Source organism: Schistocerca piceifrons, chromosome 2 (genome assembly GCF_021461385.2).
Source record: "Schistocerca piceifrons isolate TAMUIC-IGC-003096 chromosome 2, iqSchPice1.1, whole genome shotgun sequence".
Lineage (NCBI taxonomy): Eukaryota > Metazoa > Arthropoda > Insecta > Orthoptera > Acrididae > Schistocerca > Schistocerca piceifrons.
In genome coordinates, this window is record NC_060139.1 from 137,780,583 (window position 1) to 137,807,797 (window position 27,215).

At 44.1% G+C, this 27,215-nt stretch overlaps 1 protein-coding gene across 1 annotated transcript in view; it reads left to right on the top strand.

Annotated features, from left to right (window-relative positions):
- The window catches only part of LOC124775193 (EF-hand domain-containing family member C2-like), a 237,019-nt gene that overhangs the window by 78,008 nt on the left and 131,796 nt on the right, over positions 1-27,215 (top strand). The window contains exons 3-4 of the mRNA XM_047250033.1: positions 14,378-14,528; positions 23,210-23,433. Of these exons, the coding sequence (XP_047105989.1) occupies positions 14,378-14,528; positions 23,210-23,433 (375 nt within the window). The remainder of the gene's footprint in view (positions 1-14,377; positions 14,529-23,209; positions 23,434-27,215) is intronic.

Below are 27,215 nucleotides of genomic sequence, written 5' to 3' on the forward strand. Positions count from 1 at the left end.
TAAATAATTCCACCAGTGTTGTCCACGATGATGTAAATTTGCTTGTGAGTGTCGTTGAGGAGTGTTTTTTGTGAGCAAGTATTGAAGTAGTAGTTTGTTGATGTTATAGCATTTTTCCTTTGTAATTTCGAAGTTCAGCACACTGATAGCATCTTCCAAAGTTGTACTTAAGTCTGGTTTTTTATTGTTAAACATTTTGCTTCTAGCCAAATGATAGTTTCATTGAAGATGACGTCGTTAAATTCAACGGTCAGTTCAGGATGAGCCTCTAGGGTTTGGTACAGTATTTCAACACTCATACTCTCTTTGAAGGAGTCCCAAAGCTGTTTTGGATTCGATGGGTTACATGTTGTTAGAATTATGGCGAGTAAGTCTCTCATTTGTTCAGCTGAGGCTGTGAGTGAGGCTTCGTGAAGTGTTAATTCCCAGTGGTTGTCGTTTTCCAGTAGTTCTAAGTGTTGGCATGGTTATATGTATGTCTGACATACAACCTAGGTAACCATAAACAGTCTTGAGATCTGTGAAACTTGTTGGTCCCAGCATTTCGTGTAGCAACATCCGGAGATAGAAACATTCAGGGTTGTTCGGATGTACGGTGTATGCTCGGACTAGTGCGCCAGTTTTCATGATTCCTGGATGATTTTCTAGTGGAATAACTTGTTTGCGTCGTTGTAAAATTTTTCTTCCTGTGTTCCATGTATAATAGGTAGGGACGTCGACAGTCAGTAATGTTTTCGAGAATTGATCGTTTGGAACAGTTGGCAAAAAAGCTGTTAATATTGTGTTCTGAGGTGGCTCGCATGCAATTTTTCTGGTGGTGATTTTTGTGAAGTACACTGTCTATCCAATCTCCAAATGTACTGCTAGACGTTGCACAGCTAGTTCGCGTTAGTGTATGGAAAAACTGAAAATCCGTTACGCTGTTTCGTTAGTGTTGATGTTTCTTCCCATTTGGTACATGAAGATGTCGTCGTTTCTGTTTTATTGTTCGCTGTCTTTGGCTATTTGAAATACTACCATGTCACTGCCTTTGTTCACATACTTACAGACATATTTGATGGATTTCACTGAACTGCAGTATTCTAAGTTTATGTGTGCCTGAAACATTTTGGAAAGCAGTCTGTTATATGGCGCTACTCATTAATTATCCATGTCCAGGTCGTCGCTGGCTCGTATTCGTATTTTTGCTGTGAAGCCACCGTTTTTAGGTGATCGTCTTCTGTATTTGGGATAGCCATCAACGGCGGTTTGTGTGTCGTCCAGGTATGGTTTTGGATATTTTTGACATTTTTCTTCCATCAGTCATAAATGGTGAATTCCGGTTTAATGGCCCTCATGGTCCGTGAATCATGTTTTTCACTACTATGTCGTACAGTTCCGGATCTCCTTGTCCATTGAGAAGTTCAGCTTGGATGATTTTGTCGATATCCGCGGAGTGAATTCTGGCGTGTAGCCAATGAGACTGTGTGAGTGTTGCAGCCCTCGTTTGTGCCATTCGATTGCGTACATCCAGCATCTAACGGTTTCAAAAATGTGGTATTTTGTGCTGGCTTCAATAAATCTCATTTCTTTTCGTGAGAAAACTCGGGCCATTACGTCGTGTCGATGCGTGGGGGCTTGTCCGTATCTTAGTTGTTCTCTGATTTCTGGTCATGACGTGTTGCATGTGAACATTACGAAGAGATCGTGTCATCCATATTTTCTTACATAGATCATGGCATTTTGAGTGTATTCGTGCTTATGTCTCGGACTTCCTATTATGATGACGGTAAGATTACCATTGTTCCAATGTCCTCATTATGATGGCGTCCCGAAGGTCGATGTTTTCTTCTGTGGGTAGTTTCTTCTGGTTCAGTCTTATGTAAGGTGCCCGTTCCGCCTCTAGTTTTGCATACATATCTATCAGGAATTGGGATAAACGGCGAGTGCTGCCGAGGTGATTGTATATTTCATTGTCTCTGATCAAAAATGGCTCTGAGCACTATGGGACTCAACTGCTGAGGTCATTAGTCCCCTAGAACTTAGAACTAGTTAAACCTAACTAACCTAAGGACATCACAAACATCCATGCCCGAGGCAGGATTCGAACCTGTAACCGTAGCGGTCTTGCGGTTCCAGACTGCAGCGCCTTTAACCGCACGGCCACCTCGGCCGGCTGTCTCTGATCATTAAGCGGTGAGCGTAGAACTCCTTGGAAGGGAGTTTTTTGTTTGTTTCTACGCCTTTTTCAGGTTGAATTTGTTTTCACATTAAAATTATTTCCATCCTCTCCGTGCAGAAATATTAACGGCTATTGGAGGGCATCATATGAACGTAAAGCGCTATAGTCCTTCTTTCTCCGCTGTACAGTTATTTCACAGCTTGCATTTTCGCTGTCCACAATTACGATGATGATTTCGTGTATCTGAGGTGCGTTAAATCGACGTTCGTCTTCTCCACGCGGTCCTTTGTCGGCTCGAGTTATAACTTTACAGTCGTCAGAAGTGCTGTTTTGTACACGTGAATCAGTTGACTATATTTGTGTAGGATCCTCTGCACATCCTGGAATACTACTAGTCGCCTGCGTTCGAGAAGACCACCAACAAGAGATGGCATGAATTTGAAGAACAGCAACTACAAAACTACCATTGAGTGGCAGAAGAGACTTAACGACAAATGCTGCCCAACAATGCCTCCTGTGAAGAAGACGCCGCCACCTGGTTTCAATCTCCTTCGCAGACAATGGTCCACACTAAACAGAATCCAAACCAACCATGGGAATTGTGAAGCCTACCACTTCCAGTGGAACATAACTTCAACCCTTGAGTGTGACTGTGGTGCTACACAACAAACGATCCAGCACATCATCGACTGTAGGACGAGAAAGTATAATGGCAGTGCTAGTGACTTTTCTCTCGCGACTCCACAAACTATAGACAACATTCGTTATCTAGACATACAAATGTAAATTTCAGTCATAATAGATGTCGTATCTCTAGACATACGCTAGATAAATAATTGGTAATAATGATCCCATGTTGTGACAGATTTGTCCATGGACAGAAAAAAACATAATCGATTTCATCTATGTTAATGTTGATCGAAGTGACAACGAAAGAAGACATTTGGAAGCAGGCGTTGTACACTCTTATATATACTATGTGATCAAAAGTATCTGGACACCCACAAAAAATACATTTTTTATATTGGGTTCTCTGTGCTGCCACCTACTGCCAGGTACTCCACATCAGCGACCTCAGTAGTCAGACATCGTGAGAGAGCAGAATGGGGTGCTCCGCGGAACTCATGGACTTCGAACGTGGTCAGGTGATTGGGTGTCACTTGCGTCATACGTCTGTACGTGAGATTTCCACACTTCTAAACACCCCTGTGTCCACTTTTTCCGATATGATAGTGAAGTGGAAATGTGGAGGGACACATACAGCACAAAAGCGTACAGGCCGACTTCGTCTTTTGACTGACAGAGACCGCCGACAGCTGAAGAGGGTCGTAATGTGTAATAGGCAGACATCTATCCAGACCATCGCACGGGTAGTCCAAACTGCATCGGAATGCACTGCAAGTACTATGACAATTAGGCGGTAGGTGAGAAAACTTGGATTTCGTGGTCGAGCGGCTCCTCATAAGCCACACATCACGCCAGTAAATGCCAAACGACGCCTCGCTTGGTGTAAGGAGCGTAAACATTGGACGAATGAACAATGGTTAAACGTTGTATGGGGTGACGAATCACGGTACACAATGTGGCGATCCGATGGCAGGGTGTGGATATGGCTAATGCCCGGTGAGCGTCATCCGCCAGCGTGTGTAGTGCCAACAGTAAAATTCAGAGACGGTGGTATTATGGTGTGGTCGTGTTTTCCATGGAGGGGGCTTGCACTTCTTGTTGTTTTGCGTAGCACTATCAACAGCACAGACCTACATTGATGTTTTAAGCACCTTCTTGCTTCTCACTGTTGAAGGGCAATTCGGCGATGGCGATTGCATCTTTCAGCACGATCGAGCACCTGTTAATAATGCACGGCCTGTGGTGGAGTGGCTACACGACAATAACATCCCTGTAATGGACTGACCTGCACAGAGTCCTGACCTGAATCCTATAGAACACCTTTGGCATGTTTTGGAATGCCGACTTCATGCCAGGCCTCACCGATCCACATCGATACCTCTCCTCAGTACAGCACTCCGTGAAGAATGGGCTGCCATTCCCCAAGAAGCATTCCAGCACCTGACGGAACGCATTCCTGCGAGAGTGGAAGCTGTCATCAAGGCTAAGGGTGGGCCAACACCATACCGAATTCCTGTATTAGCGAAGGAGGGCGCCACAAACTTGTAAGTCCCCGGATACTTTTAATCACTTAGTGTAAGTGTTTTGATTCTGGAGTTTCCCCGGTTACGTAATGTAAAAATTCCTGCGGAGGTGCTTCTAGTGGAGGTAATCGAATTTTTCCATTCATGTAACAGAGTACTTCGTTTCTCTACTGAATTTTTTCGTGTTGCAAAATTGGCAGATGTTATCCATTTTTCCGATTACGACGTGTTTGTGTTTGTTATTTTCTTTCGTCGGGTCGTAGTGGAATACTTCTTTTGTTAGGTTGTACTGTTTACTTGTCCTCGTCCGTGCTTCTCGGAATGTGGTATTTTCATGGCTGGCTTGATTTCGCAGTCTTTTATTCTAACATTGTGTCGCAGTTATTGATTCTTCAATCCGTTCACTTCGTTGTCCTTCGGTTTCTCTGCTTCTCAGAGTACTCATTCTCGTTCGTTGGGAATTTAAACATGCTTCGCGCTCTTTGTCTGTTTCGTTTTTTCGCTGTTCTTTTTGTTTTCGCCGTTTTGCTTCAGAACTGACAAGATCTCTGCTTTTACGTTTGGGCCTAGTCTAAAATATAAATCAAATCAACTTTTTATAAATAAACACGTTAAGTACATCTACATACATACTACGCAATCCACCATACGGTGCGTGGCGGGGGTTACCTCGTACCACAACTAGCATCTTCTCTCCCTGTTCCACTCCCAAACAGTACGAGGGAAAAATGACTGCCTATATGCCTCCGTACGAACCCTAATATCTCTTATCTTATCTTTGTTGTCTTTCCGCGAAATGTAAGTTGGCGGCAGTAAAATTGTACTGCAGTCAGCCTCAAATGCTGGTTCTCTAAATTTCCTCAGTAGCGATTCACGAAAAGAACGCCTCCTTTCCTCTAGAGACTCCCACCCGAGTTCCAGAAGCATTTCCGTAACACTCGCATGATGATCAAACCTACCAGTAACAAATCTGGCAGCCCGCCTCTGAATTGCTTCTATATCCTCCCTCAATCCGACCTGATAGGGATCCCAAACGCTCGAGCAGTACTCAAGAATAGGACGTATTAGTGTTTTATAAGCGGTCTCCTTTACAGATGAACCACATCTTCCCAAAATTCTACCAATGAACCGAAGACGACTATCCGCCTTCCCCACAACTGCCATTACATGCTTGTCCCACTTCGTATCGCTCTGCAATATTACACCCAAATATTTAATCGACGTGACTGTGTCAAGCGTTACACTACTAATGGAGTATTCAAACATGACGGGATTATTTTTCCTATTCATCTGCATTAATTTACATTTATCTATATTTAGAGTTAGCTGCCATTCTTTACACCAATCACAAATCCTGTCCAACTCATCTTGTATCCTCCTACAGTCACTCAACGACGACACCTTCCCGTACACCACAGAATCATCAGCAAACAGCCGCATATTGCTATCCACCCTATCCAAAAGATCATTTATGTAGACAGAAAACTACAGCGGACCTACCACACTTCCCTGGGGCTCTCCAGATGATACCCTCACCTCCGATGAACACTCACCATCGAGGACAACGTACACTTTATACACTTTTGACACTTTATTTTAGATTTATATTCAGCCACTGTATCACTTTGACAACTCACGCGTCTCTGTTCGTTTTTATTCACTCACTGCACTATCTTTTCGGTTTCTCACTTCGTCACTGTTAAGAAATTGACATTCGAATCCACGACGGGTCTTGCTTTATACATACCTACCAATGGGTAGCCCAACCAGAGTCGAATTCGAGAACGTACCAGAAAGGCTTAAAATGGTCCACAATGTTCCAGAACATTCCACAACATTTGAGAGTGTTCTGGAATGTTCTACAATGATCTGGGATGCTCTGGGATGTTCTTGAACATTCTGGAATCTTTCCGAATGTTCGAGACAATTCCCGAATATTCCAGAACATCCCGTATCATTGTGGAATGTTCTAGAAACTTCTAGAGGGCGAAACTTCCCAGCCCTTACATCTTCAAAAGCACACCTTTCAGGTAAATCCCGTCATTTCGTGGGTGTGGAATCTAGGGATACCACACCATATAACTCCCTTGAGTGTACCGAAACTCGTTTCTGAGTTCTAGCAGCATGCACACTGTACACTTACTTTATAATATATATTGATACTGATTACGCAAATGAGGTTTTACTTTCAGGAGAGAGAGAGTCGTACTGCAACACATGGTTAGCGCAACCTTCACCCACCCCTCGCCAGTACTTGATATGCAGCAAGAAAAACACGCCACTCACGTTGATTCAATTTTCGTCAGAAGCTGATAGCCTACAGCTCAGGGACGCAGATGCGGATTGTGGCCGCAGATGGCAGCCTGTGTATGGTAGCCTTGAATCAGTTATCACAAGTATGCCAGCCACAGTCAGACATTACTCTGGACACGTTCAAGGGAGGCAGGGACCCCAAAGTGTACCTTAATTCAATTAACACATTGCCATCATCCTGCAAGCAGATGGCAGGGCATTGCGCTGTCACCTGGAAGCACTGCGGCATGTTGGAATGGATAAAATAGCATCACTATTTGAGGGTGAGCTCCGTCGGATTTAAGACCTAAAAAAGTCTGAATTCCCTCGAAAATAGTTGTTCAAATTTCCGTAAACAATGGAAAATTCAAAAATGGTGGGAAAATCTATGATATCTGGATTATTCCAAGAGAAAATTCAAAAATCTCACTTAAGCTTGCTTGTTCCAAGTGCTGCATCCCAGAAAAGTTCAGCGTGTGCAGTGTGAATTTTTACAGTTTTATCTTTACCACGACCGGGCAGTAGAGGCCAGCCCAGCCAATGTGCTAATTAGGTACGTCACTGGACAGTATTTTTGGCATTATGATAAAACACTCTGGCAGGTGGGGGTTTGTGACATCGGTCACAGGTCGAGTGTGTGGAACAGCTAACAAAGACCAAGAGTGAAGTATTATTTTGTAATTCAGGCACTTGTATGCTAGAAAGAGCCTCACTCGTTGAAAATTTAACTGCACCTGGCGACGCATGCTCTGTGCCAAACGAGCCAAGAAAAGCTGACACGACAAGCAATATAAAGCAGATGTACTCATCCCATTTCAGAACAGCTGCTTCAGAAGCATAGTTACAAGGGTATAAATAATCGAGCTTAGAGGCTGAATGCATTCAATCGTCCTGTCATTCTGTCTGTGTCTTGAACTGGAGAGGATGATGGGCTCTTGAATTTCAGAGAAACCATGACTCATCCTTAGTGCTGAAGATCGGCTGACTACCTACTCACTGAATGACTCATCAAGTTCTGGTGAGGCATGCCTACATGTTGCTTAGCGGCAGCGGAAGTTGGGAAACTTCACCAATGCATGGAGCTGGGGTGCAGGGATTTTGGCCAGTGGACTGCAAACTGTTTATGATCCAACTTGAGGAGGTGTGCCCTCACAGCCCACCTAGATGTCATCATCGACCATCATCCTGACCGGTCCCTGGAGGGGAAGGGGGTTGACCATGGCACCACCGTTCACCAGTGTGCATGTGGTATTGACTACTGCATTCGAGCACACGACATGGGGACCATGAGTAGGTGTGGAGGTGTGTAGCTGGCAAGACTCGAGAGGAACTGGGCAGGTCACACTCATTCTTCACCACTGTTTGCACACATGGTGTCGCCCGCTTGTGGGCTGCTTGGCATTGCAGGAGCTGCTGTCAATGACCCACGCCAACAGGTCACTGATGCATTGGGGCGTCAGCGCATTCTGCAGTCGTCTGCATTTGCAAGCACCCAGTGCAGCCATGAGGACGGCCATAAAGCTGTACAAGGCTGCTTGAATAAGCACCTGTCAATACTATGACTGTTTAACTGTACGCCCTAGTGTAAATCGTCCCTCTCTCTCACCATTTCTCTTCCCCATACTGATGCTTAGTGCCCTGACATACGCTGGGTCTTTACAATTGGTGTCAGTGAATGGTCCTTATTCTCCACAACACAGGTTGTGTCGGGAAGTGTTTATCCAACGTCTAAAAGCTAAGGTCTGCTGAGAGAAGTGCTTGTATGGTAATTTTTGATGTATTGTTTATAACACAAGAACTGACTGCGACAGCTTTTCTCAGCCACTCAATTTCGTGAAAGACGTAGGGGTGGAGGAGGGCTGTGGGGAGAGTGTAGTCGGATTACAGGGGAGCACGGGAGAAGGTAATCACGAAAGTGACAGCTCACATGCATAAACTGTGCCATGACATAAATTGCTCCACTATTGATGATACTGTGGTGTGATGTAATACATGCACTTGCAAAAAGACAACAGAACACTGCGGATATTTGTTTTACGTGTGTATTATTTTTTTGGGATATGTAGGTTATGGTGACAGAGTGGCTTGTAGTGTAGCCTAAAGTCTTGGCTAGGTTGAAAGGTGACAGACTGGTTGAGGTGAAAATGAAATCTTAGTGGGGTCACGAGCAGATCTCGGCTTGGGTTTTGAAATGTGAGGTGTCATAGTTTCTTAGTTTATTCTTCTTGACCCCTCCCCCAAATATAATTTACTGTCATCCTCATTTCTAACGGACCACAGATAACTACGATTTTAATAATAACAATAAATATATAAAATGTTTTAATATAATAATAATTTCTTTATATTAGTACTCAATACATCACTTTAGTACGGTTTGCAGTTCTGAAAATTACACTATTTTAAAAATATTTGACCGAAAATTTTGGAACTTACTAGGTCATGCACTTAAGTTAAGAATTATAATAGCAACAAACTCTCACAAGTTTGACAGTGTCGTAATTTACACAACACTACATCGTAGTATGCACTCCCATTATAAGTATTTCACTTAACACTACGACTGCCTACACATTGTGGCTATGTGAGAGTGTAGACGGGGCGGGGGGAATATCGTCCCTCTCTTCATCTTCTCCACTTACTTTCGGGAAACGCAGTCTTCCTGATGTATATTTTTTTCTTTCTGATGTACAGGCGTAAGAGAAGAGGAGCCTGGTCAGGATGGAAGAGGGGCCGTGGGAAGGGAGGTTGCTTGAAATTAAAGAGCGAAGTTTACTGTACCCTCTGTACACTGTACAGAAGAACTTAAGGGTCACTTTTATGAAACCCTGTCATTTTCACTCACAGCGAGACAGAAGTATAAAATTTGGGTCAAAGGTCACTGCAATGGTCCTCTGAAATAGTGCAAACGTATGGCAGCCTGCGACCTCACCACATGGCACAGCGACGTTTCAGACTACAAGGTGTCGATACACACGAAAAAAGGCCAGAGCTGAGAAGTCTATCTGAGATGTACAATGGGTTAATGATGGCACACTGACACCAAATTTCACGACAGTTTTGCTCTACACTACCGTGAACGCTTCTCACGATTGGTAAGTCGTCACCTCCTACACTCCATTATCCACATCTCACCCTTCCTCTTGACCCCTCTGCGATGGAGATCAGAACCGCGGCGCTCAGTGTTGAAGTGAGGTGGTTTTCTTATTAGTGGCAGAGGAAAACGTTTCACACACAGTGCCGTTCAGAAGCAACACGAAAAGGCCTCAAGAGGCAGCATAAATGGTGTCAATGAAACCATCCCTTCCCTTGAGGCGTTCATTTACACACATTTCGCGGTCAAAAACGGCAATTTGCCGTACGACGTGGAACAGAATGACGTTTTTGACAACATTTGACGCTGTTGACATTCCCTGTACGATTCACCCATTCTCAGTGGCCATAGTATGGCTGTAGCCTCATTAAACCCACATTGAAGTGTAACGCGACTGCAGTTTTTACTCTGGTATAGAGGGTGGAATCACTATGGAGCGTTCAAAATTATTCGACCAAAGTTGGACGTGATGCGAAGCAGAAAAGGATGTTTATGGATTTGCAATCCTCCTGTTTCGCGTCCTCCGATGCAGTCATCACTAGGGGTTGCGATATTGACAAGTGCATGAATAAAACGGTAAGGAGTCCCTCTAAGACCCCTACTTCGGCAACACCCCCTTGGTGGCACCTTTGGCACTCTACACCTTAGTGACACTCCACTGCTGCCCTAGTGCCTGCTCGTGGTCATGCAGAATGTGAATGACACCCTCTATGCCCCCTTCTGGTGCCTCTTCGGGTCGTATCTGAACGGTGTGTCAGAAATGTTTTGCTTGGACGCCCACAATAAAGTCGCATGATTTCAATGCTGACCGACGGCGTTCTGATCTCCATCGCAGGTGCATTAAGGGAAGGGGTGGAACATGGGTAAGCACACATCCACCGTGGCGGTGGGCAGAATTCTCTGAAATTTGGTGCCAGTGTGATATCATTAACTCATTTTACACCTCACATGAACTTCTGAGCCCTATCATTTGATTTTCATTGTCGACACCTTGCTGTTTGAAGCGTCGCCGAGCCCGACGTTGACGTCGCACGGCGACTCTCCTTTGTGCTCTTACTAAGGAAGGATGAGCCAGATTTCACACTTCTGTGACGCATTGGGGGAAAATGACGGGATTTCCAAAAAGTGACCCTTTAATTCTCTTGCAAAGGGTATATTCTGAAATTACGCTATACAGAAGGGCTCACTTGGGGCGGCAGTGAAGGATAACTGCCAGTCTACGTGTAGAAAGGGAGCTTGAGAGGAGGCTGTGCACGTTCCTCTGGCTAGTAGGTGGTCCCGGTGAACAGGACCGGAGATAAACGCTGTGAGCTTTCCGCTCTAGCAGAAAGCTGAAGTACAAAAGAGCGGCTTCGCTGCTCCCTGCCCTTCAAGACATTCCGCCAACCACACACTTGATTCGTCTCCCATGTTTCCTCTTTGTCGTCTGGGTAGCGCATGTAGATAGTTTTGTCTGCACGGAAAGGGTGGCACGGTGTTTACGTATACAGCAACAACAAAAAGAGTGATATGGTGCTGACGTTTACACATTCCACCAGGTATGTACGCCACTGAGAAAGTGTTTGAAAGACGCCGCTGGTAACTTTTGACATAAACATTTTGTAACCAATTCCCAAAATATTCCCAACTGGCTGGCGATCCTGTGCAGTGTCTTTCCTTATGCAACTTCAAATGGTTTGCAGGTCCTACCTATGTACTGCCAGCTTGTGAATGGGGGTCTTTTGCTGGATGGAATACTTTCCTCATCCAGACGAACCACAACTTGATATGTGTCCAGAGCCTCATGCAAGCAACTGAAACACATGCCGCATAGAGTAAAGCTTGTAGTTCCATGCGATTTTCGAGATTCGGTTTTCTGATGTTAAGTGAGAAACTTAGGAACTGATACATGTAAAAATATACATGCGTATAGGAAAATTGTCTTGTTTTGGGACGGGCGGAGTCATGGGCCCTATGACCTCCAATGGGAATTTAAATTAACAAGCATGGAGAACATGGGCGGGGACTGTGAACAGGTGGCGCTAGGAGGGAATGTGAGTCGGACAGGGAGCGAGCCGGGGTAGTTCTCGCATTTGCGATAAACCATGTGTGCAGTTGCCGCAGTGGGTAATGCAGCTGCCTATTAAGCACGAGGTTCTGCATTCGAGTCCCGGTACGGCAAGTATTTTCACTCGTCACCGCTGATTCCGCACCAAAGTCCCGATGCAGCTGACGTCATTAGTTCCTTTCCTTTCCTTTCTTCTCTCTCCCCCTCCAATTTACATAGTAAAATGATTCGGTTACTTAGTAATCTCTACGGCCTTCCTGTGCAGCCTTTCATAGTATCAGCTTGTGGCTGCTATTGTAAGTGTTATCAACTCGAATCCGGTGATCTGTCTGCAAAGCGTGTTTGGTAAATCTGAGCTCTCCGTTTTTCCCATTTTACAGTTGCTCTTGTGTTAGTCATTTTTCGATCTTTCTTTTAGTAGTAGCCACGTACACGTCTCCACTACAACACGGAATCCCGTAAATTGCTGCGTTTTTCAGCGCTTTCCTACTCTAGGTAGCGCCTTTAATGAACATGAGGAAAACCCTGTGTTTTACACACTTTCATTTTTGTGGTTTTCTTAATGCTCTCCCTGTCTAACAGACTAATACCCATTCTTCAGCAACCCTCGGTAAGATATTCAATTCCGCGCCGAGCAGCTGCATTTCACAAATGTTTCTCGCTCTGTCCTCTGTTGTTATTATAGCACCTCGTTTTGTCGTGGGGCGTGATTGGTATCCAGTTGTGGGTAACGGCCCATGTGCCCAGGCGGACGCAGAAACAGAATTTTGCTTCAGTCAGTAAGTCAGTTGCAACCCAAGGTGTGCATTGGACCTCCGAAAAAGGTACCACAGCCCCCCCCCCTTCCCCCCCCCCCCCCTCTTTGAAGATGTTCGCCGCAGGAGGCGACGAAACGTTGGGTTGCAAGAAGGTTTTCATCCTGCATCGGAATAATAGCGCGGAATATTTTAATAAGTCCGACACTTGCTACTGAATTAACACGTGCTCTTGCCGAGGCAAGCTGTGAGATATGCGTTCGGTTTGGCAACTCATTGGGCACACCCTTGGCTCCTTGTCTTTTATTACATACGCTGAAGTGACAAAAGTCATGGGATACCTCCTAATATCGTGTTGGATCTCCTTTTTCCCGACGTAGTGTAGCAACTCGGCGTGGCATGGACTCAGCAAGTCGTTGGAAGTCCCCTGCAGAAATATTGAGTCATGCTGCCCCTGTAGCCGTCCATAATTGCCAAAGCTTGGTGATGCAGAATTTTCTGCATGAACTGACCTCGCTATTATGTCCCTTGAATGTTTGATGATATTCCTATCGGGAGATCTGGGTCGGCAGTTCACTCACGCGAACTGTCCAAAAAGTTCTTCAAGCCAATTGGGAAAAATTGTAGTCTGCTGACGTGGCGCATTGTCACCCCTAAAAATTTCATCTTTGTTTGGAAACATAATGTCTATGAATGGCTGCAAATGGTCTCCAAGCAGCCGAACATAACAATTTTCTGATAACCATTTTCAGTCAACGATCACTTCAGTTGGACCAGACACCCAGCCCAAACGATTTTGGCGCCACCACCAGCTTGAACAGCCCATTGTTGACAACCTTGGTCCATGGCTATGTGGGGTCTCCGGTTAGTTGTTGCCAACCGAAATCTGGACTCATGTGACCAGCCCACGATTTTCCAGTCGTCTAGGCTCCAACCGATCTGGCCAGGAAACAAGGAGAGGCACTGTAGAATATGGTTTGCCGTTAGCAAAGGCACTCGCATAGGTTGTCTGCTTCCATAGCTCATTAACGCCAGATTTCGCCGTACTGTCCTAACGGATACGTTCGTCATACGTTCCACATTGATTTCTGCGGTTATTTCACGCGTTGTTGCTTGTCTGTTAGCACTGACATTTCTACGCAGTGCCGCTGCTCTCTGTTGTTAAGTGAAGGTCGTCGGCCACTGCGTTGTAGATGATTAAGAGGTAACACCTGATACTTGGTATTCATTGGAGGCTCTTGACACTGTGGATCACGGTATATTGAATTTCCTATTTCCGAAATGGAAAGCCCCATGCGTCTAGCTCCAACTATCTTCCCCCGTTCAAAGTCTGTTAATTTCCATTGTGCGGCCACAATGACGTCGGAATCGTTTTCACACGAATCACCTGAGTACAAATGACAGCTACACCAACGCACTGTCCTTTTATACTTTGTGTACGCGATACTACCGCCATCTGTATATATTCATATCGCTAACGAATGACTTTTGTCACTTCCGTGTATTAAGAAGCTTACAGATGTGCAAGTAGAACAAATATTTGTTACAGTTCATAACTGCATTCTTGTCTTTTTAATTCAGTTACCATTCATCAGGTGGAAAGTGGTAGAAATTGCAAGAGACTACCCTGTAGCAACACTTTTGATAACTATAATATTCAACCAAATACGTCAGGGATATGGTAACTGGCCACCGTATCACGCGTGTAGGGGAAATTTACGTTGGCTATAAATATGAAACATGGTGCAGTGTAAATTATTCACTGTAAATATATACTAATAGTAACTGTTTTCTGTACTGATCTGTAAAATCGGATGTAGTAGTGGCACTTGTTCTCGAAACTGTTTAAAAAACTACAGCGATCCTGTTATTTTTCAGGTTCTCTGTTTCGATGGCTTCTTTCAAGAGTCTGTTGAAGAAACGAAAGGATACGCCTACCAAATACGAAAGTGCAGAATATATTTTTATCTTGAAGATGGTACTGTGCAAGTTATTGAGCCAAAAGTGGTCAACAGTGGAATTCCGCAAGGTAAGTGCATCTCTCCGCCTTTGAGAACTTCGAACACATCTCATCATCACTCAGTACATCAGTATGCCACTTCTTGCCACATTGATTCATCCTGGACGATACTCTTGAACTTCAGTCTGCCTTTCATCATTACTAAATTGTGAGTTGGTACTGCATATGCTCCTGGATACACCTTATGATCCAGTATAAGATTCGGAATGTCTGTCTGAGCATGATTTCTCCCAGTTGGTACCTACTTTTGTGTCCAGATCTTTTCCAAATATATGGTTCAAATGGCTCTGAGCACTATGGGACTCAACTGCTGAGGTCATTAGTCCCCTAGAACTTAGAACTAGTTAAACCTAACTAACCTAAGGACATCACAAACATCCATGCCCGAGGCAGGATTCGAACCTGCGACCGTAGCGGTCTTGCGGTTCCAGACTGCAGCGCCTTTAACCGCACGGCCACTTCGGCCGGCTCCAAATAAATGTCCTCCTCTTTTGATTTTTGAACAGTGTATTCGCCATTACTAGCTGAAATTTATTGCGTCCTAATAACGTGCTGTAACTCATCAGGTGTCATGTCTGTCTTTTGTCATCATGGTATTAACTTGGCAAGAAATCAGAATCATTGGGAAACCGTTTAAAACAATAATTGACCATGCATTTGACTGATATGAGTGGTACAGCTGTGTGAGTTCGATCGCTGGGGCAAGGTAGGTGGCCAACCTGCTCCATGCATTGACAGGGACTTCAGATAGAAGTATAGCTGTGCGGGTTCTGAAACAAAGGGAACTACCACCACTCTGTCCCACCTCCAATGACGACATCGATGATATTGTGCATTGTTGCCAGCTTCCTCCCTCTCTGACAATGACCTGTGTATAAAATGGTGTAAAATTCAAAAAATTCAGAGAAATTCAAAACAACCCAATTGTTTTACATGTTGGCTCCCCCCTCTCTCCTTACGATTTCACTCAGGAATAGGACTGTTGTCTTGACTATAAATCGGGAGGAAATCCAAGATAGTGCATTTTTCTGTTGGTATGAAATTCAAGAACAGTTTGTATGACGTCAGAGTCTAAAATGGCGATCCAAAAACGCGACCTTTGCATGCTAAGACAGTCTGTACGACGCCAGAATGCAATGTATCAATCTAAGATAACACCAGCCGCTTACCAATACAGCCTGTATCATGTCAGAATCCAAGATAGCGATCCAAGATGATGGACAAAACATTGCAAATGTCAGTCATGACCACACAGTGCTCTGTGTAGTTATGAGTGCATTATGCTGGAGCTAAGTGACTTCGAACATGGGTAAATTCTTGGTACTCATATGATGGTGCTTCCATAACGAAGATAGACAAAGTGTTTGGTGTTTCTAGAGCCACTATTTCGAAAATTTATACCGCGCACAAGGAAAACTGAAAAACGTCATCTGCTAAGTCGCATTGTGTACGAAAGTGTGTACTGAGTGTTTGTGACCGACGGTTATTGAAGGAAATTGTGACGAAAAGAAAAAGGACAACTGCTGCAAAAGTCACTACAGAACTGCGTGTTGCACTCACGAAACCTACCAACACCAAAACCACACGACTGGAACTCCATAAACAGGGAACTACAGGGCAAGCTAGAATTCAAAAGCATAAATCTGTGATGTGAATGTCCGTCGGAGGTAAATGTGATGCCAGAGCCATAAAACTTGGGCTGTGGAGCAATAGAAGAAAATCATTTGGTTGGATGAGCCTTGTTGCACAGTATTTCCAATTATGACTGAGTTTACGTCCCAGGAGAGAAACATTGCGGAGGTTCAGTAATGATCCAGGCAGCCACATCGTGGTATTCCATGTGCCCCATGGTTATTCTGCAAGGCGTCATTACTGTCAAGGATTGTGTGATTATGTGATAATTTTGGGTAGTCTGGTCCATCCCACAGTACAATGTTCGTTCCCCTATGGTGATGCTGTGTTCCAAGACGACAAGGTTCCTGATCATACATACATCGTCCACAATAGTTTTATGAGCACGACGAAGAACTGTCACATCTCCCCTGGCCACCTAAGCCCCCAAATACAGCATTTGCTATACCCTCCCTATGTGTTTCACTATTTTGTGGATTTAATCACAAAAGGTTTTGTTTAGAACCTGTAGATGAAATAAATTATATTAAAAGACTTGACAACTGCTGTCGATAAAGCAGAAACCACTTTAAAATCTTTTTTAAAATCTTTGACTTGCTGGCTGGTTATATTAGAAGACATTTTGATAGTTGTAACTTTCACTGTTTTAACAGACAGCGGTAACTTTTTTTTTTTTTTTTTTTTTTTTGAAGAGCCACACTCAGTGGGCCAAAGAGCCGTATATCACTCACGAACTGTGGTTTGCCGACCATTGATCTAGAGGAACTATTCAGTGCCAAGCATAAAATGACCTGAAAGAGGCCAGAGTGTTTCCAGCATAACATCGCTCTCTACAAGTTATGCTAACTTACCGATGTGCAGAGACATTTTTGCTTCTCTCACAATCGGTCTCTCTAGTACTGGGATGTCTTGATGCACATGATCTGCTGCACATTGCCAATAAACTTGGAGTCTTGTGTCAGCTTGCTCTGACTGTTTGGCATGTGAAGTCTTTGTGTGAACAAGCTCTCTCCTGGTGGTCGCTGAAGTATGAGAACCTGTCTCACAGGAGCGGATCCAGTGGGAGTCATGACGCTTCCCCTCAAAATACACTTAAATAGAAGCATTTACATTTTGGCATAGGCCAGTTACCTAATAAAGGTTTCTCGGGCTTCCAGTCGCGTCAAGTGGTTTAAAATGCACCAGCTTTCGGCCGAGTACTCCTCGGCCGTTGTCAAGTGGTGTTATCTTCTTGTTGCTGCTGCCATCCTTATATAGCCGCGCTGACTTCTGTGACGTCACTGGTACCCGCTCCGGCACCATATATGGTAATGTTTGCGTGTTGCGGCCGCTGCGCCCGCTTCAACCGTCCGATGGCCGGGTCCCGCGCTGTGCTTAGCTGCAGGCCGCCGCCTTTATTGAGCGTGTTGTCACAAATTTTTATTTCGATCGCTTCTTTTATTATGCTATCCCAAAAACTGTTAGTCCGTGTGATAATAGATGTCTCGTCGAATGCAACACTCCGGCCGCGGTGGCCGTGCGGTTCTAGGCGCTCCAGTCCGGAGGTCGCAGGTTCGAATCCTGCCTCGGGCATGGGTGTATGTGATGTCCTTAGGTTAGTTAGGTTTAAGTAGTTCTAAGTTCTAGGGGACTGATGACCACAGCAGTTGAGTCCCATAGTGCTCAGAGCCATTTGAACCATTTTTGAATGCAACACGATAACCGTTTCCTAATGCGTGCTCTGCTACCGCTGATTTCTCTGGGTACCGTCGTCAAGAACATCTCTCGTGTTCTACATAGCGCTCTTCAATGGTACGCACAGTCTGGTCGATATAGAACCGTCCACATCCACATGGTATTTTATATACTCCTGGCGTTCTGAGGCCTACGTCGTATTTCACAGGCCTCAAGAGTTGTCGAATTTTTGCTGGAGCCCTGAAGAACAAATCGATTTTATGCCTCTTTAGGAGCCAGCTTATCTTTCCTGTTATTGAACCACAGAACGGCAAGAACGCAAACTTCTTAAAGTCTTTCTTGGAGTCTTTCTGCTTACGTATTTTCGGAAAGGTAGTTTGCGAAATCTGGTGGTTGTTGTAGCCGTTTTCCTTGAATACTTTCCGCATGTGGCTCTGTTCCTTCTGAAAGTTTTCAGAGTATGAGACGGTTTCGGCTCGATGCACTAAGGTCCTCCGAACAGAACTTTTCTGCGAAGGATAGTATAGCTGGTAGCGTGCAGATATCAGTTTGTGTGGGTGGGTTTCCGGTAAACGCTGTGGCTGAGACACCCATTTGCTTTGCTGCGGACGAGGACATTAAGGAATGGCAACGCACCATCTGTCTCTATCTCCATCGTGAAATTGATGTTGTCATGGATGTTGTTGATGTGGTCCAAGAATTCTACCAGCTTTTCACGTCCATGAGACCAGACCACGAACGTGTCGGCGACGTAACGATAGAAACAACTAGGCTTTCAGGAACCGTGTCCATGGTGATGTTATCAAAGTACTGCATGAACAGATTGGCTACAACTGGAGCTAATGGGCTCCCATCGCAACACCGTCCGTCTGGTTGAAATTTTCACCATATGGAGAAACCTTTGTTAGTACATATCGCCGTGAAACTATGCACTTCTATGCCAGTTACCTTTCGGAGAATAAACTACCACGAAAACTTAGAATCTAGAAAATGGCAAGGAAGTCTATAAATTAGAAGCACTAATAACTTTTTATAATACTTTTAATGAACGGTGAAAATACACATTTCTTACAATGCTGGTACGACGGATCCAAACATACATCCCTACGCTACCACTTCCCGAAAGAAAAGGGTGAAGATACATGAATTAATAAATTGAAGAGCGAATTTCTTACTTTGTTTCATACAGAAATTTAAGGATGTATCAAAACATTATCGTTGCCAAAAAGCAACTCCTTTTGCGGTGTCCTTGGTTTATAGTTCATTCAGTTTACATATATCTCATATATCATGAAAAAAGAAAAGAAAGACAAATAATGTGATTCAATACACGGTGTAACATATATGATTGTCAAATACTTGTCTATGTTATGTAGTAGATAGGATCGAGAGAGATGTGCATTATCATAATTAGGATCGAGAGAGATGTGCATTATCATAATTATGTAATCACCATGTTGTGCCATGCCAGGGGATTGTAGAACTCCTCGTGATGACTGGGTGTTGTGTGATGTCCTTAGGTTAGTTAGCTTTAAGTAGTTCTAAGTTCTAGGGGACTGATGACCATAGATGTTAAGTCCCATAGTGCTCAGAGCCATTTGAACCATTTTTTTGATTGTAGAACTGACACCACATCACTCTAAGTCCATCAGCCACTTTGTCTGCAAAGAGCTGTCGCCATTAGGAGTGGCCCCCATGTTAGTAACTGGATGCTCAATAGGTTGCCGGCCGACCACACGCTCGGGAGCCTAGTGTGGAATAACTGCAAGGATACAAGAGCAGCTGACACATCATTTGATGTCATACAGTGTTTCTGTACCCACCCATCTGGCCAGAGCCTGCCTGTACTGACATGTCTATATGATGTTTGGAGTGCAGGTAAACATCTAGTGTTTGGAACAGTCTGTGTGCCCCACTATAGCCAGCTACATGATTTCACACTTTAGAATGGCGTTGTCTTGTGATGCACGCTGGTCCTCCTCATCTACTGCGGCTAGAACACACGCTCTGCACCTCTTTCTCTTCCCGAGTTCATCGGGCATAATAACACAATGTTTATCTTAGCCGTATTGAAGCATAAAGTACATTTCATCACAGGGCCCCACATAACAGGTGTTCACACAGGGGCATTCCTAAGGTCTTAATCAAAATGGCTCTGAGCACTATGGGACTTAACTGCTGAGGTCATCAGTCCCCTAGAACTTAGAACTACTTAAACCTAACTAACCTAAGGACATCACAAACATCCATGCCCGAGGCAGGATTCGAACCTGCGACCGTAGCGGTCGCGCGATTCCAGACTGTAGCGCCTACAACCGCTCGGCCACTCCGGCCGGCTAGGTCTTAATCAATCCTTAATTTTAGAACTGAACAGTACCCTATTATGTCGACGAACGTCCATCCTGAACACTCAATAAAATTGCCTCGGTTTCAACTGTTGGGGAGGAAAGTATGACCAGCGTGAGAAATAGGTCTGATGCTTGTAAAAAAAAAAAAAAATCATGAGATAGTTACTTCCCATTGCTTTGTGTGCACACGTTTCCAGAAGAAATTCGCAAAGTCATGAAGTTGGTGATGAAGACTGTTAACTCCGTAATAACTAAAGCTGTTAATCATCGCTAATTTAAGGAATTTTTAACTGAAATGGAGAGTGAGTACATAGCTCTTCTGCTGCATAAGAAGGTATAAGGGGCTTTCAAAAAGAAACGAGCCGGAGTCTGGAATGCGCAAACCGGTGACAGGAGGGTAATATCGTGGCGTGTGTAACGAGGTGTGGTTCCAACCAGACCGTGGAAGCTCACAGCCCATCGCTAGAGGGCACACGTGCACGTCAAGTGACTACACAGAGCTAGCAGCAGCATGCATCAATCGTCCAATGCTGCCGGTCGCATTGCAAACAGTGGCATGGAGGCGTCAAAATAAGAACAGAGAGGTGCTGTTCGTTTTCTGACAGCGGAAGGAGTAGGAGGAACGGACATTCATCGACGAATGTCACAAGTGTACAGCGAACACTGCATGTCCCTTGCAAGGGTTAAGGTTTGGCACAACCGCTTCAGGGAAGGACCGATGTCGTTATCCGATGATGCACGGTGGATGCACTGATTACCCAGGACCGCCGAATACCAGTGAAAGCCATAGCCGCCATGGTCGGATTGAGCGTCGGAAGTGTTCACACCATCATGAAGGAACGACTGTACATGCGCAAAGTGTGTGTCAAGTGGGAGCCCCACAGCCTTCAACCACACGAGGAAGCATGTCGAATAGTCCACTGTATTGCTCACCTGCAGCGCTACGCTCGGGAAGGGAATGCGTTTCTGACACGAGTGGTGGCTGGAGATGAGTCATGCTGTCATCACTTCGAACCAGAATCAAAACGACAAAGTCTCCAATGGAAGCGTCCAGGGTCACCACCACCAAAAAAATCCAAAGCCATCCACACGAGTGCAGGAAAGGTTATGCTGACGTTCTTCTTTGACCAAATGGCCCCCTACTGATTCACTTCCTGCGGCACGGGACAACAGTGAATGCCCAGCGTTACTCGCAAACCTTGATCACCCTTCGGCAAACGATCAAATCAAAAAGACCAGGCAATCTCACCCACTGGGTCATTCTGCTCCATGGCAATGCAAAGCATCGTACGGCCAACACAGTCGCAGCACTCCTGCAGAAATTCAAATAGGAGGTTCTCGGCCACCCTCCATACAGTCCGGACCTCTCTCCCTGTGATTAAGTCATTTTTGGTCCCCTTAAAAAGGCTCTAAGGGGCAAACGATTCATCTCGGACGACGACGTCCAGCTGTACATGCGGAACTGGTTAACATCACAGCCCCGAGAATTTTATGAGACAGCCATTCTCCGCCTTGTGTCACAGTGGGCCAAGAGTCTCAACAGCCAGGGTCAGTACTTCTAACATACAGGTACTGGTTTCTGTAATTATACCTCCGGCTGATTTCTTTTTGAACGCCCCTTATAATTGATCTTCAAGAGGACATGTTTTGAAACGTTTCGTTTCCTTATTTAAAAAATTAAAGCATTTCTCCTTGGGAACAATCTTCATTATCCGATACTAATGAACGATCACTGCAACCAAAAAGTTTATTTCATGGTAGAAACTACGTCTGATTTAAATCGACTAAATCGTAAACTACACGGGAATTTTTAAATGTTAGAGCAAGCTGTTTTATTTGAAAACTTATTATCTCTTTTTGTTTAAGACTCTGAAAGAGAAACTTTGATTCACTTTCGAAGCCTGTTAAAACATCGCCAAGAAAAGAATTCTGATATCGACATTTGCACTTTTAAATAGGAGGGAAGCTTTTTCTCAACAGATTTCAGCACTGTAGAAATAACAAAGCAACATTAGCCTTTGTTAGAAAACGTTTAATGTTGTTGTAACGGAATTCAATTTTTCTCCTTTTAATAATGGCAATGGCAACTTTGAAATGCAATTGCTCCATATAAAAAAAAACTAATTCTGTAGCTCGAAATTTGAACGTCTTCGTTATGATATAGAAATACTGGAGAAAAAAAAACGTGGACTTACTTCACAGCCTTGGTGGTCTGCTTTGAAAGACCTGGAGAAGGAAAATACATTGATTTTTAACATCTGGAATAATATTATTGTCACATATAGTCAAGAAAACAGTCATGTAAAAGCATGAACCTTATCTAGAGTAAACTGAGGAAAAAAAAAAAAAAAAAGACACACATACACAAACACACACACACACACACACACACACACACACACACACACATACACATACACACAGCATACACATTTGACCTTCGCACACTTTTCCAGGAGATACAAGACCATTGTTCACATAAATGTTTCTATCAGTGTCATGATTTAATTGTATGGATACCTCTGAATTTAATTTTATCAATAAATAATATCATTAATAAGTACGATATCGAGTTTTATTCACCGTATCTTCAGTTTAATGAAGACTTAAAACATTAAGTAAACGTTATTACTTTAATTTTAGGGATTGTTGTGGAATGAAAGAAGAGGTAGTATCGAGTTCTGAGAAAGGTATGTTGAGGTGGGTTGGACATGTAGGGAGGATGAACGAAAGGAGATAGACGAAACAAGTATACAATGTGAGTGTGGATGGGAGAGTTGGAGAGGGTGGGCCTCAGCTAACGTAAGTCAGTCAGACTGAGGGCACTGCTAGCAAAGGCCGGTTGAAGAATACTCTAATTAAGTTAATAACAATGTACCTACCTGTATACTTTAAATCTAAAAATTTAGGCTATCAAAATAAATTTCAGTCGTTCTACTGTTGAAATTTGGCTCAACTGACTAATGGATCTATGTATCGAATTCGATGTAAGTAAGCTGACAACAACCTTCACGCCACGTGAACTTAATGCTCCAGGGACGCTCATCAACCGACAGCGCATCCCGCGGCCGCCGCCGCACAGCGACGAGTTCTACGACATTCTCGACTTCAACGTCGGCCGCGAAATTGAGCTGTTCGGGCGCGTCTTCAAGCTCACCAGCTGCGACGCCTTCACCCGCGCCTTCCTCAGCCGAATGGGCGTTCCCGTTCCAGAGGCCATCGCTCAACCCATAGATCCGTACACCAACATCAGAGAGCAGGTCAGTAACACGTAAGGAATGAGTCACCTCCACTCAAACATAGAGGAAATGATTATCAAGTACTTATCAGAATGGAACAGTGACCCATTTCCTTTTCATTGGTGTAGTGCTGGCAACTTCCCAGTACAGACAGTAAAGAAACGCTCATAGCTAAAGAGCAGAGGAGTTAAAGGAAAAGTATTTATGACTAAGTTTTAGCAGAAAGAAATTAAAAAAAGTAGTCCAAATAATTCATACACCAATACTCTGTCCGTAAAACCTTATTCTTTTAAGTAAGACATAGTTACTGGAGCAAGTGTACACCTTTACACCTTTACTTGGTATAATATGGTCCATATGTACACTACTGTTTGGAAAAAGTGAAACACAAAGACCGAGAGATGTCATCGCAATGAAATTTGTTCCACCGATTAGGGACATGACACTACACAAATGATTACCATTGCAGACCTGTATGTGCACTGTGACTCGAAATTCAGTATGGAGTAGCGCCACTACGTGCTGCAATCAGAGTCGCTACACTTCATGTCGTGGAATCAAAGAGTGCCCGAATGTGCTGCTGGGGAATACTCTGCCATGTGGTTTGTAAGCGTGTCCACAAAACATCAACTGTGGCTGCAGAAGGACCTGAAGGAAAAAGTTGCTGACCGACCGTATCCCAGACATGTTCGATGGGTGACATGTCAGGCGAACGGGCAAGGCGAGGAATGCAGTGCTACCATCATTCTTTGAAGGAGGCTTGCACATCCCTCACCACATGCAACTGGGCGTTGTCTTGCTGAAATATGGCATTGGAACAGCCTGCAGGAGGGGTAGTTGTAGAACCTCATGTAGCGGCAGCTGTTCAGATTGCTCTCAAGACGTAAAGGCGAGATGTGTGTTACAGGCAATGGTACCCCAACCAACACACTTCGCATTTGTCCGCCATATCGCCCAGCTATACAGTCTACTGGATTGCGTCTACAACGACGGCGGTGAATAATTATGTAGCCATCACTGTGGGACAAGTTGAAGGAAGACACACCCGAAAACGTTACTTTTTTCCACTCAGCACGGCAGTGTCGGCGTTCACTTGCCCATCGTAGTCTGCAATGTTGGTGGGTTCTGGTCATCGGAAGCCGCCGCAATCGCATGCATGCAACCAGTCCAGCCCACAGAATGCGGCGTCTAACCATCAATGCAGACTTGTCCACACCAGCTGCAGTGCCCCACTGTCACATCAACACTGTGGATGAAGCTGTCTGTCTGTTACCCAGGATGACAAGATGGCCTTCATCTCGGGCTGTGGTCATATTGGGTCGTCCAATATCCTGTTGGCGCTATGTACGTCCTTCTTCTATCCATTGGTTCCACGTACGGCTCGCTGTTGAAGCAGCATGCCCTGCACAAGCTGCAGCGTTATGGAACGACAGATCCACTTCCCAGAGACCAATCATTCCGCTCCGTTCAAAAGCACTCACATGCCGATATTCCACCCTGTGATGTCTGCGAGGCATAGTGGCACCTGGTTACACGTTTGCACTACGTACGAGAGTGCTGTTGGACCGAGGTGCACGCCACCACTCTGCTGTTTCAGTCACTTATTGTGGCTGCGCTGTTCTATTTGTTCTCTAATCATGGTGTAGTGCAGACCATTGGTTCTGAGTGTTTCACATTCTGCAAAAAGCAGTGTATCGTGAAACTGGATGTGTCTATATTGCACATCTCCTAAACCATTGGACCAATTTCAACCAAAGTCGGTACACATATCCCTTACTGTCAGGCAACAGTCGCTGTGGGGGTAAGAAAAACCTACCTGTCATAGTTCATAAGATATGACGTCATAAACAATGGGATGGGTTAAAAACTGACTCATCATGCATGACTGTTAAATTGATTACCTCTGTTCTATTATTACTATTCGCAATAAATTTCGCTGACAGTATCCACATTAGCCGATAAACGCACCTACAAAATTGTATCATGACCCCACGCATAGTTCAGGAAATATGACGCCATAAACGCTGAGATGCGTGAAAAATTGCCAGATTGTGATGACGTTTAAATTTATTACTTCTTTGCTACTAAGTCTGTTCGCAACGCATTTTTCAGACACTATTCACATATGCCGCTGAGTGTACCTACACAACTATACCACTGTACGACAACACATAGTTCCAGAGGTATGACGTCATAAATAATGAGATACATGAAAAAAATTACATTGCATTTATTTTTAAACTAACGAAGAGAACACGGCAAGTGTCATAGCCCGATTTTCCAGAAACTTCGCTCGGTGAAAGAGGGGTCAAAATAAGAGAACATGTGTCTCGGCTTATCAATAGATAACTGACCGTTTCTGAGAAAACGACGGTCAAAGTTTCCGAGGTATTTTCCAAGTAGTTTATGTGCCTTTTTTCAGCCATACTCTCAGAGGAAACGGTGGCACAGTGATAAGTGTCGCGGCTTATTAATTTTGCGCCCCTTGTTTGAAACGCGATTGCTACTTTTGTTTTTGTTTTTCATTTATATGTCCATGTCTCTAGAAAATTATTAAATGAATGTTTTCCAGTATATACTGATTAACATTGTCATTCATCTGCTAATTGTATGTCAGATGAATGAATTTAAAAAACAAGAATGAGAAATTATTTGTAATTGTTTTTGGTGAAATTCCTGTTATATATCTTGAATCATAATCAGTTGTAAGCGCGTTTTCAGAAAAAATGCATGGTTTGCCGCTAAATTATTTCGAGTGTGCGAAATCTTCACCAATTTTAACGACATATCTTTCCCGACTAAGAATCGTATGAAGAAATGTCACTGCGGGGAAACTGCCTTCGCACGATGATCGAGGTGTTCGGAATATCTATGTTTCGAATGTTTCTAGGACCGCTATTATCCAAGGAAATGCACCAAATCTTCCTGAACAACAAACGTGTGAATAAAATACAAAAATTAATTTAAAAATTTATATGAGTATGAAATATCGTAATATGAGGCTTTAAAAAGATTGTAGCCCCTCAACATACTATACACAGACATGTATAATATAATAAATGTGTGACACTGTGAAATCCAGTTGTATCCTCTAATTTGATAAGAAACATTCGTGTAGCTATCTTTTACCGACGTGGGTAGATAACTGAAAACAATAACCGCTGAGCCACCATTTCGTCTATGGATATCGTGCGGTAAAACGCATACTTAGAAAACCCTGACCGTCATTTTCTTTTTAGAAATGGTCGAGTTTCTACGGATAAGCCGAAACAAGCGTTCGCTTATTTCGACTGCTCTTCCACGGAGCGAATTTCCTGGGAAACTGGCTGATGGCACTTGCCGCCTTCACCTCGTAAGACACTCCAACAGTCGAGTCAACTTAAGAAAAATCCCTGACCGTTGGAAGCGCTTTTGAGAGCTTTCAGCTGCGCAGAGCAAACAGCCGTAGATGAAAACACTAGCCGCCCGCCTCTGTATTTGCACTGTCAGCGCAGCCGGATTGTTATCCTAAGGGGCTTGGGTTCGGTTCCAGACCGGATTGGAGGTTTTCTCCGCTCGTGGACTGGGTGTTGTGATGCCCTTACGTTTGTATCGTCGAAACTGATATTCCACCGTTGAGAGGGCTATGTAGGCACGTCCAGAAAGCCACTAAATAAATTATAAAAAATCTGTAATTGATGCTTAGGGTAAATGGAATACCCTGATACTACGGAAAATGATTAATGATTTTCTTAATTTTTTCCAGTTTTTAAAGGACTGTTCGTCAGAGCAGTCTTTTTTTTTATGGCCGGCCGTTGTGGTCG